Below are 12,103 nucleotides of genomic sequence, written 5' to 3' on the forward strand. Positions count from 1 at the left end.
AATTGCAGATAGCGCGTATGCACGCATATCGTGTCATTGATCCCCTGCTGCTGCATACATGTACACAATCAGATCGGAATAATTGAATAGAAAATAAATTTACACTGTTCCGATCGATTTCTAAGATTATTAATTGCCCGTGTTACAGCGTGAAAATTATACGTTGTACGCAGGCATCATCGGCCTGTAGTTTCGTCGTTTTTTGTACCTGCCTATGTTAAAATCGGGGGCGCGGAAGCACAAAAAAGGCTTCTGAAAACGAGTTTTCTGTTTCTGATGTTTAGCTGCGTGCACAGGCATGTGCGTGGACCGTCCACGATCTGCATTAAGGTGTATTGGTTTCGGAATATGAGGCTGATGAGGCACAGCGCATGGCCAGGCTTTGTCACGAGGCAGGTGCGCAGGTGCGCATCTGGTGGCTCCCCGTCGCGGCAGGTGAACACCGAACGTATCCCCCTCGGTTCCCCTCGGTTACCTTCGGCTATCCGACTCGTCATTCCATTGTTTTCTCGAGAGTTTGTGTGTACGATTCGTGGAGTTCGTACCGTTCGTACAGGGCTGCAGGTTCGTGGTGTTGGAGCGGGGTTCGGGCCAGCCGGGAGTATCGTTGATCCACAAGTGTCATAAAACTGATTAGCGAATCAATGGAGTAAAATAAGACTGAAACGGAGCGTGGTATAGGTGTCGATGTGTCGTCCGTGTCCAGTGAGGTTATTGGCAGCAATATTAGCAGCGTGATTACATCAACACAATCGCGTGCAACAATAGAGGTGAAATTATGCCACCCTCGTCACACTCGAATTGGACGAAACCGCTGCTGAAGGGTGGACAGATGATGCAGATGCAGGTAAAACGGGCCGCCGGATCGACGACCCAGAATGGTGCTTCCGGAGATCACGCTCCCCTTGATCGAAGAATTAAAGTTGTTCTCGTCGGCGACGGTGCCGTGGGGAAAACTAGCCTCGTAGTTTCATATTCGACTAATGGTTTCCCCGGCGAATACGTTCCCACGGCCTTCGATAATTACAACGGTAAGCCTTGCCACTCTCAGCTTACTTATCGCTCGTAACTGCTGTACGATTTAATCCTGTTTTTTTCACATTTTTGCAAAATTTACATCTTTTACTAATCCTCCACGATCATTCTGTCAAATATTTGTCGAGCAAGTTAATTTTAGCCTCACGTTATAAGCACGGTAATCAGGTACGTTTATATTTAAATTCTCCTTTTTTAATGCGTGCAAATCTCGATTCAAACATTGTCTGAACCTTGTCTTTTTTAAATTATTCTGCTCTTTACTTGTGTCATATAACGTTTCGAGGTAAGAAAAAAATTACCTTAAATATCAAATCATTTTGTATCAGCAGCTATCGTTGATCATTTCTTTTTCTTCCTTACATTCAATCTGCTGCAAACTTGAATAGCAGGGAAGAGTTAGGGAACTTGACCAAAAAATTGAAGTTTAACGTAACTTAAAATAAGCGCTGAACTATTGGAATATTTTTGCTACAAGCACATGCTCCAATATTATCAACATTATATTTCAGTCAAGAAGATGATGCATTTGTTTCGATGCACAGTTTTATATTGAACTTGGATATCATCGCAAAAGTTTAATTTGAAATGTATCAATTTATTTCATATGCCATCAATTAACTTTATCACGATTTTCAAAGTGAAGAAAATCTTTTAATTGAATAATCTGTACATACTTGACAATTTTGAGAGAAACATTTTTTGAACACGCTTTCATATTTGAACAAATGTGGTTCAAGTTTCGTTATAGTTGAGACCGTATTGATCGATAGTAAAAAATAAGGAAAATTATTGACATTTTTTATTACCGAATGAACATGATACATACATTGCTGTTTCACTTTATAATATAATGTGATAGCAATTAAAAGCCATGTGAGTTGTAAAGATTTTGTTTATGTGGCAGTATTTACAGCATTTTGATTAATGATTGCTAAGCTTGTATACAGTCATAAAACTTCAAAGGTTGGGTACAAAAATTTTATGACTTAAACTTTTGATCACCCTAAAATAACACAGTGAATATTGGGATCTGATAGCAATGCGCAGTTAAGTAATGTGTGACCAGTATGTAAAAACATAATTCGAACAATTAAAATTTTCAATTTGACTCTCTACTTAATTCAACAAGTATTTTGTCACTGTTTACTCATATTTATTCTACGATATCTTGTCGATTGGTTTTCAGCTGTTTCACTGGCTATGAGCGACAAAAATTATTACTTGCTCGGCTTAGAAGTTAAAGCTTCTTGACTTTGTACAAACACATGTATTTCTATATTTTTAGTTGTTGTCAATGTCGATGGACAGCCTGTGAACGTTCAGCTATGTGATACAGCAGGACAAGACGACTTCGACCCTCTGCGATCGCTATGCTATCCAGAGACGGATGTATTTCTAGTTTGCTTCAGCGTCGTAAACCCATCGTCGTATCATAGCGTTGCAACTAGATGGGCTGAAGAAGTCCGTAAGAATTGTCCTAACGCTCCAGTTATTTTGGTGAGTTACTTCACTTAAAGCTTTATGAAATGCTTATTTTTCAAGAATTATATTGACGTTGAATTTTATCCCTTTCATATTTTCAAACGGAATCGCAATACCGAATTTCGCTGACATTTTATACTAATCCTAAGTGAAAAAAGAATACAAAGCAAAAATTGTAGTTGGAAATTATTCGTGCATGTGAAATACCGAAGGATATGGTTATTTTAATTAATGAAGAGGTCAAGTAATAGAGTAAATAAATTAAAAGTTATTTAGTGTTTTTCGCGTATGAATGAGATGACTGTTCTGTGTTGTAAAACTTGTAATCTTTTGTGAAGATTACATTATATTTTGATTAGGAAATAACCTACTGATAGCGTGACAAAGAAAACTTGGACAAATACATACTCAACTATCTCATTAACAGCGGCAAATAGTAAGTATCTCTGAAACGGAGGTTTTACTTGTAAAATTGTAAGTTCGAAATGTCTGAACTATTCATTACATAAAAAATAGTTGCAGCAGAATCTGTATACCTTTTCAAATTTATGAATTGAGCTTTAGCATTAATAATAGTAAATCAGGTTTTGTAATTAATATCTTTGTCTGGAAACTTTGGTTCTTCATCAAATGCCATCACATAATTTGAAATGTACCTTCATTTGAATGCCACCTTTCTGTATAGTCCGATCATTCTGAAGAGTTGATAACCCACCATGTTACCTCGCTGATATTAAATCAGTCGATAGGAAATGTGATGTTTGGCTGTGGGAGTATATCAGAATTAGATAAAACGTAATGTCTCAATCACTGACTAGAGAGATCTACGCCATACATTTTCACGTAATAGCTTTCAATACTGGATGTATACCTACTGTGATTACATTGACATAATTTGATTGAAATATAAGTTGCTCAAAAGGGATGGCAAATCGAGTAGATTAATAATTCAATTTCTGCTTCATTCATGATAAACAGTGTACTTATTGAAGTTTGGAAAGCTTTACTTACATGTATGAATTTAATTAAATCACTTTGCAAAATTCTGACACACTTTTATATAATCGAAATTTAATATGTTAAGAATATTTCTCAAGAATGTACTTTCAAATATTTCAAAAATATTTCAATAAGATCGAAATTACTAATGTTAAATGAGTGAACCATTTATTCAAAAAATTACTGTTTTGCATCTTTGGATTGGCTTTGACTAAAATGGTAAGCATTGGTCTGGAAATACTCGGAAGTCAGAGAAAGGTTAAAAAACTGAGAAATAGTTAGGGAAGATTGGAAAAAGTCAGGAAACTTTTTAATTAGTTGGGGTATTTTCCGGTACTACAAAACGAGTTAGAAAACAAGCTTCCTTCATCAAGGGGCAAAATCTAATAATTACTTTCACATGCTCAGTTCGATAATCATTGAATAGATCACGAACTTGTCCTGAAATACAGATCGGTTTGAAGATTCATTTACTAGATACTTGATTTGGTACTATTAATTTGAGTTTTAGCCAGGGAAAGCCGAGCAAAATACAAGCAATTTCTTCGATAATTTTTAACAAGCACCCTAAATAAGTTGAGTTTTGGAAATTTGTGTACATTTTATTTAATTACACTTTACTTAAAGTCACACACTCTTAAAAATGGGTGACTACATTAACCATAAGGAATTTCAACCTCATATTTGTCCATATCTTTCATGCAAAATCTAGTCAGTAACTATTCAAATTTTCCAAGAAAATTTCAAATAAATTATTTAAACTGTCTTGACATATGAAAGTGATTCAATGGGTTGAAAGGATATTACGTACAGGGTGACCCAGAACTATCACCCCATAAGCCATCAATGTGTTCCTCGAGAAAATCTGCGACTGACACCTTTTTTACTTTTAATTTTGAAACTTGGTGTTTGCAACTCACACCAGTTTGAAATTGGCCAATCTAGTCGCATCTGCTGGCTTAGGACAGCTGCCAAGCGCAGGACATTCAAATCCCGATCCAATGTAGATTCGACGGTCAAATGACGATCAAGTGACGATCAAATGTAAATCGCAAATGACAAATTTCCCTCAAAAATAAAGAAATGTTTCAGTTGCGCGTTTTCACAAGGAACAAATGGACAGTCTATGGAGCAATAGTCTTGGATCACCCTGTACATTCAAAGACAAATAATTTCGCATTGGACGAATGATGCCAAAATAGTACCTCTATTTCTTGGTGAATGTCACATCAAAAAGATGTTCAGTCTATTGAACACAAGCAAATGCTAATTGTTGCTGAAGTATGTTTTCATCGACATTTGCTTTATATCATATTCTGTCTCATGGATATTACAATGATTATAATTCAGATCAATATGTTCAGCAATTGACAGTCTAACAGCTTAATAATTTTGTTTGTTTCAGGTGGGCACAAAAAGCGATTTAAGATCAGATGTTCAACTAATGTTACAATTAGCAAGATATGGACAGGGACCAATTACAGCAATCCAAGGTCATCAACTAGCCCAACGATTAGGTGCTGTGAGCTACGTTGAAACCTCAGCACTAACACAGCAGGAATTGAAGGAGGCCTTTGATCAAGCAATAGTTAGTGCACTGAGTACACGACGTGGTGGTGCCAATTTAGTCTACCGACGTAGAAAACCACCACCATTCTGGCGCAGATGGCTGTGTTGTTGGGAAAGACAGCGGTCTTCCGACGCGTAAAAATTTACATTTAGACTCTCTAGATTTTCACTGTGATCAACCGTGGCTGCCTTGCCGTCAGAATCGTTTTGTCTTCTTGAAATCTTTTATTGAAGTTTCGACATAGCTGAACAATTTCCAATGTATAATAGAATCAAAATATTGTTGAATAATGAGAACCATGTTGCAAAAGAAAACTCTTATGCAAAGTAGATGTAAAAACTTTATATCGAGGCAAGAAGGTTGTTTAGTTAACGAGGACGAAATGCAGCTTCAAATTTTTAGTGTTGTGAAAAAAAATAAACTTGTAACCTCAGTATCAGTTGATTCTGCATGGAATATTAAATTGTATATATAAAATTGAATGATTTCAAAGGTTAGTGATCATCGTGATATATAAATAGCTAAATTATTACCAAGAAAGGTGGATATTAAAACTAGTACTGTGTTCAAATTACGCGTTAAAAACTATTCTATATTATTCTTTGGTTGTATTTTGCTTGTAGTTCTTGATGGTTGTCTTCCAGTACCCGGATTATTATAAATTATTAGCCTCTTATTTTTATTGAATTGTTTGTTTTTCGTGTAGGTGTAAGCATTAGAGAGGTTATTGCGTGATAAAATATGAACGTGCTGTTTGAAAGAATTATTAATCAATTTTCCTATCATTTGCTACTTGTGTTACATGATGCATGTCGATCATTTATTTACCTGCATTTTATTTTGAAATTCAGGCTATTGAATTCACTAACTATTCTTGATTTTCCGACTGTAAGTATACAATATGACTATTATTTATAAGTTAGATAGCTACTGCTGAACAAAATACAGGGTTGTTATATTGAACATGTTCATCAATTTTGACATTTGTAAAGTGAGTTGTTGCAAAAACTATGAGATGTATTGTGTCAATTGATAGATGACATTGTGCAGATTCTGACGGTTGGGTTTAGGCCTCTCTTAACAATATTCCTGATGCCTGTACTGGCGTAATTTATTATTCTTGTATTACTTGTACTTTATGTATCCCCCTCCCCCCTTATTCTAGAGTATTGGCAACTCGCCGGTTGTGATTTATTTATGAATGATGCAGAGGCTATTCTTACTTCTATTGAAATAAATTCTAAAATATGTTACGTTTTTTTGACTACTGCATTATATTTAACAATGCAACGTAATTGTTATTAAATTGTAGTCACATGTTTTTCGATTACGAAGCGAGTATTTACAGTTTTTGGTTTATCTGCGCCTTTTGAATTTTTTTAATTCGTTTTTGCTAACCGAAAAATGTCAATAACCGGAATTCAATATGATAGATTACAAGATAGCCGTTTATTGACGCATAATGCCTAAAATGTCATGCAATCTTTCACAGGTATTTACACATAACTATAAAATTAAATACAGCAGTTCGGTACTGATGTATCAAATTGAACAAGACTATATGATTAAGACAGTAAACACACAAATGTTTCCAATTTTGCGATGGTCAACAAATTTTGTCTATGTGTGCATGAAATTCTATTCATGTGACTGTGACTATTGTTTTCAAAATTGCACCTTTGAGCATCTCTTTCTGTAGTATTATTAAGATTACCGATTAACTATGTGTATATTTATATATACATGTATAATACTATATCATATACATATATTATTCTTATTCTTTGATATTTAATGCTAGAAATTTTAGGAATGTAAAATATTTAAGGGAAAAATTTCAGACTGAAGAGCTGTCACAATGAATAATGCATAATGTTTAATATTAGTATGTGTCTACTCTTGATAGTAAAGCACATGGTATTTTTATAAAACTCATTATTGTTCTTTATGCATACATGCAAAAGAAGTAACCAAATCCCTATTTCAAAAATCACCTAAATTACTAAAATTCTGCAGTTCCATTGTATCAAAACAGCAAAACCAACTAAAAATTAACTCGTTATAGAAATATCCTATGGAACTTTGCATATCGTTTGCTTGGTCGTTTTTTTCACTGTCGGAAAATACATCATTGAAGAATGCCAAGACCGGATAACTGTTAAATAAAAATTAATCAATCTATGCAAAATGCAATCAAATCACTTTCGCATTGAGCTGACTGTGTCATATCGAAACATATACTACACAGAAATTCTGTGTGACCCTAATTACGATTCGTGTACGAATAGCACATCTAATTTCTCACATTTTCTAGCCTTTCATTTAATCCCCACTGTTTGACGGACTATGCAAGTCTGCTAAGTCTATTCGACTACTGATGTAATGCAATTCTATTGAACATATGCGGTTTAATTTACGGATAAAAGTGGTGCTTTTACAGCAATATCCCGGTATGTATATCGAAATTTGGCTAGATATTAGTTAAGTTAAACTGTCTTATGCGACGTATTCTTTTTTGCCATAATCGTTTACAGCATCAATTACAAAGACGGGAGAATTGTGTACGCAATTTCCAATATTTCGTACGATTCAACCGCAGCAGTTTGCATTGCGAGGAATATCGATTCTATCTTTCAGCTGTTGCGTATCGAAGATTGCGCGTACTTGTCAGTTGACACCGTTGACACATAGTGACACAATAGTGTCGTTTTTCTAACCTCCTTGACTGACGTTGCGAGAGATTTTTTATACTACGCCTAACTGCTTCTCTCATGCTCTTTTTACCGAATAAACGAAATTGAGAGACCGCGAAGGCATGAAGACTGTGGTATCCGATCCTTGGACTAATCGCGAAAACTCATGTCCTCGGTCAGATTCAGAGGGGAATCATTTCGAAGATTGTTTTGTCGAGAATAGAACCGAACAGACTAAATTACCTGATTCGGAACAATATTTGCAAAGTCTCTGTAAGTTTGTATGGTTTATTTTTATTTTAGGCTGTCACAGGTCAATGTTTTGTGGCGCAATTTTTCTACCGTTATCTTTGATTCGTAATTTGATGGGTCTTCTTTACATTTGTTTCATTAGATTCAAAACTACGAGCTGTGCAGGGTGGATCCTCCAAGAAGGACCTTGTCAAATCTTTGACAGCTGTCAAAGAGGATTGTATCGCACGAATATTGACCGAAGGTTGTCAAGCTCAGACCGAGGAGGAATCTGAGCTTGCTGCTAATCCGTTGGTACGACATATTGCTCCACATTTGCAGGTTAGTTACAAAGCTTATTGGCATTGAAAGGAGTAAAAATTGCATTGAGTAACGGTCGTTGAACTGAATATTCCGTTTTTAAATTGCACATTTTACACTTTTTCAGGCATTGACTGCTAGTGAATTGGTACAGCTACTGAAAGCAGACGTTCTTCAAACTGTAACGGATCAACAGCACGATCAAACGACTTCAGAATAAAGATTTATTACCATAAATAGACTTATCAACTTTCATCATGTCTGCGCCATTATTATCTGGTAAAGTTTTTCTCCTTGTTACTGGTGCCAGCCGGGGAATTGGTAAACAAATAACAGAGTCATTTGCTACCTTGCTGGGAAATGGATCTGTGGTATTATTAATTGCCAGAAATGAAAATGGCTTGAAAGAAACGGCGCAGAAGTTACCAAAAAGCCTAAGCGTTCATACAGCAAGTATGAATCTCAGTGTGGCAACGGCCGATGAATTAAAAGGTAAGTAATTGTAAAAAGAATCAGGGATGCATGGCCATTATAACCCCCCATCTACATCAGGGCCGGTTTTATTACTTGCAGATGTCGTTCGCAAAGCTTTGGGTTCTGAAGGTGCGACACAATTTGAGAAGGCTATAATTATTCATAACGCTGGATCACTCGGTGATGTTTCAAAGCCAACTAATGATATGAAAGATCTCACAACCTGGCGCAATTACTATGATCTTAATGTCTTTTCCCCGGCCATTTTAAATGGAGTGTTTATGGAATTCTTCAACGAAGATACAAAAGTTACAAGACTTGTTATAAATATTACATCTTTGTGTGGAATCCAACCGTCTAAATCATTGGCGTACTATTGTACTGGAAAAGCTGCAAGAGAGATGTTCTTTAAGGTATGTATTAGGATAAAATTGGTCGAGTACATAAACTATCATTTTGAAATATATATCATGCGCTAATCCATTACAAATTCTTCCAGGTTTTTGCTCTTGAAAATCCTGAAGTAAATGTGTTGAATTATTCACCAGGACCTGTCGAAACTGATATGCAACAAGTGCTACGGAAAAATCTGGGGGATGCAGACGGTAAAAAAATGTTCAATGATTTTAAAGCAAGCGGTTCAGTTTTGACGACAGAACAAACAGTAAATCGTCTTATAGAAATACTCAAGTTACAAAACTACAAGTCAGGTGATCATGTTGATTATTATGACAAGTAAGATTTGAAGCAGTAAGGTATGGGAATTATTTTACACCAGCTAAAATAACATTATGAAAGTCATGAATCGGTGAAGAATAAATATACAGTGGAGCGTCAATATTAGCCTATTCCCCTACATATTCCCATCATACGCGTCACCAGGCTTCCCTTCAACACGCAATTGGAACAACTAACGTGCATGGCATTGCCATGGTAGGGGCTCACTAGGGACGGCAGAGTCCTGTCACAGCCCTAACAGCAAGACTATGATGACGCTCCACTGTAAATGTAATAGCAAACGGTTCACCTGGAATGAAATACAATGATTAGTTGAATCTACTGGAGACAGTATTTTCCCACCAAAAAGCTAAACAATTTGATTTTAATGTGGATCTGATTTCACAGTAAGACATAATTTTGCTAATAGATAAATACCATCATTGCCGTGTCCGATACTGAAAAATAATTATAATAAATTGAATATTACTACACACCATATGATAGAAATTATTCTTAATGTCATTCTGTAAACGATGCATTACGTAAGATTGTTTCATTTGGAATGCTAATTGAATGAATTTACTAATTCCCACTTTAATTAATAATCACAGTGTTATATACCGTCGGACCTCAATTCTACGGAGTTCGATTCTCCGGACTCTCTACCCGTATCGCAAGAGTTGAAGTAGGTGAGATCTATGAAAGGGGCATGTGGTAGCGCCAAGATTTGTTCTCTGGGAACCTCGATTCTCCGGAATTCGGTCCCAAGTTGTCCGTAGAATCGAGGCCCGACTGTAAGCCTATTTTTATTTACTCCTCGATTTCTGTGGAAGTTCAGGGTCTGGAGTTCAGGAGTGGTATTCAGAATCAATTACTAGCATTATCCTTAGTGCCATTGTCGTACTTTGCTACCTTTGGGCTACCATGTATTTGATTTATTTGCGCCTGCAATGTTCATACGTTACTTGAATGTTACAGTTATTATTTCATTATTTATATTACACTATTACCAGAATTTATCCGATCTGTGAAAGCTGTTGTTTCTGCTATCGCTGGAATACAACTAGGATAGAACGCGTTATTCTACTGCTTACAGGTTCACATAAATTAGAGAAGAAATAGAAAAGTTGGATATATTTAATTCATTTTTATCCACTGTAAATTAACAAGTAAGTATTTGTTCCATGTTATAACTAACAGTTGTCATACACAGTGAAGTTTAAATATGTGTCTTTCTCTGTGCTGAAGTACATATAAATTTAAAATTAGCGAGGAACCATCATTGAATATACGTATACCTACCACAACTTTCTGTCACCTAATCCTTGACTATTATCTAACAGTTAGGTGTGATGACAATCTATTAAGTGTGTTGATATGAGATCACCTCGACAAAGTCAAGCAAACCGCTCGAGACACTCAGTGTGTTAACATAATCAATATTACTTGAATCCATATAAGTAGGCTTTAATTGTAGAAGTTACTAGAACGCACCTTAAATATTGGTATAACATGTCTGCAGCCTACTTGAGTGGAAAAGTTTTTCTTCTCATTACCGGTGCTAGTCAAGGAATCGGAAGACAAATAGCACAGTCATTTGCCCCGTTATTAGGTAATGATTCTTTAGTGTTATTAATTGCCAGAAATGCCAGAGGGCTGCAAGAAACGGCCGATAAGCTACCAAGAGGCTTAAGTGTTCATACTGCAAGCGTTGATCTGAGTACTGCTACAGCACATGAGTTAAAAGGTAACTTACAACGTGGCAATAAGCAAAATATTTCACGAATCTTATCTTACGTTATGTTTTGTTTCAGATGTAATTAATAAAGTCTTAGGTGCTGCAGGTGCAATGCAGTTTGAAAAGGCTATCGTTGTCCATAATGCAGCATCTATTGGCGACCTTACGAAGTCAACTGTAGCTATGACTGACTTTAATATTTGGCAGGAATACTACAATCTTAATGTATTTTCTCCAGCAGTTTTGAATGGCGTCTTCATGGAAATATTCAATGATTACTCAAAAGTTCTTAGACTGGTAATAAATATCTCATCATACAGCGCTGTTCAACCTTACAAGTTCATGGGATATTACTGTTCGGGAAAAGCTGCACGGGAAATGTTTTTTAAGGTATGATATGTGGCTCGACGATATTTTGATACGTGCAACTTCATTATTTGAAATAAACATTTGAGACTGTGTATCATTTGCATAAAAATTCTCCTAGGTGTTTGCTGTTGAAAATCCGAATGTGAATGTACTGAACTATTCACCGGGACCCGTAGACACTGATATGCTACATGCAGTACATACATACACAAGCGAAGCTCAGGATGAGGATACCAAAAACTTGGTAAAAAATCGCCCTGTGTTAACCACGGAGCAAACAGTTATTCGTCTCTTGGAAGTACTCAAATTACAGAAGTACAAGTCTGGTAGCCACATTGATTACTATAACAACTAAAATTCCCCAAAAAGTTATGGCATGTATGTATAATTACTTTATTTGAATTCAAGAAGGAGTAAGAAAAAAAATTTCTCATTTTCTTGGACCATCCCCTTGACCATATTTTGCTT

The 12,103-nt window shown here is 35.9% G+C and overlaps 3 protein-coding genes across 4 annotated transcripts; all 3 read left to right on the forward strand.

The window, feature by feature from the left end:
• Positions 1-481: 481 nt before the first annotated feature.
• LOC138190315 (ras-related C3 botulinum toxin substrate 1) lies at positions 482-7,279 on the forward strand. The gene is made up of 3 exons (XM_069134972.1): positions 482-1,031; positions 2,324-2,535; positions 4,925-7,279. Exons 1-3 carry the CDS (start codon positions 779-781, stop codon positions 5,225-5,227), a joined length of 768 nt encoding a protein of 255 aa, XP_068991073.1. The 5' UTR covers positions 482-778; the 3' UTR covers positions 5,228-7,279.
• Positions 7,280-7,409: 130 nt separating this feature from the next.
• On the forward strand, positions 7,410-10,024 carry LOC124218100 (sepiapterin reductase-like). Of its 2 annotated transcripts, none has more exons than XM_046624525.2 (5): positions 7,410-7,539; positions 8,177-8,355; positions 8,462-8,826; positions 8,908-9,221; positions 9,308-10,024. In XM_046624525.2, the coding sequence occupies exons 3-5, from the start codon at positions 8,592-8,594 to the stop codon at positions 9,545-9,547; spliced, it is 789 nt and encodes a 262-aa protein (XP_046480481.1). In that variant the 5' UTR covers positions 7,410-7,539; positions 8,177-8,355; positions 8,462-8,591; the 3' UTR covers positions 9,548-10,024. The 2 variants fall into 2 exon arrangements, with proteins under 2 accessions (XP_046480481.1, XP_046480480.1); XM_046624524.2 differs by lacking the exon at positions 7,410-7,539 and adding an exon at positions 7,732-8,055.
• Positions 10,025-10,261: 237 nt separating this feature from the next.
• LOC124218101 (sepiapterin reductase-like) lies at positions 10,262-11,999 on the forward strand. Its single transcript, XM_046624527.2, has 3 exons — positions 10,262-11,275; positions 11,343-11,656; positions 11,754-11,999. The coding sequence occupies exons 1-3, from the start codon at positions 11,041-11,043 to the stop codon at positions 11,988-11,990; spliced, it is 786 nt and encodes a 261-aa protein (XP_046480483.1). The 5' UTR covers positions 10,262-11,040; the 3' UTR covers positions 11,991-11,999.
• Positions 12,000-12,103: the final 104 nt, after the last annotated feature.

Source organism: Neodiprion pinetum, chromosome 4 (assembly GCF_021155775.2).
Source record: "Neodiprion pinetum isolate iyNeoPine1 chromosome 4, iyNeoPine1.2, whole genome shotgun sequence".
Classification (NCBI taxonomy): Eukaryota; Metazoa; Arthropoda; class Insecta; order Hymenoptera; family Diprionidae; genus Neodiprion; species Neodiprion pinetum.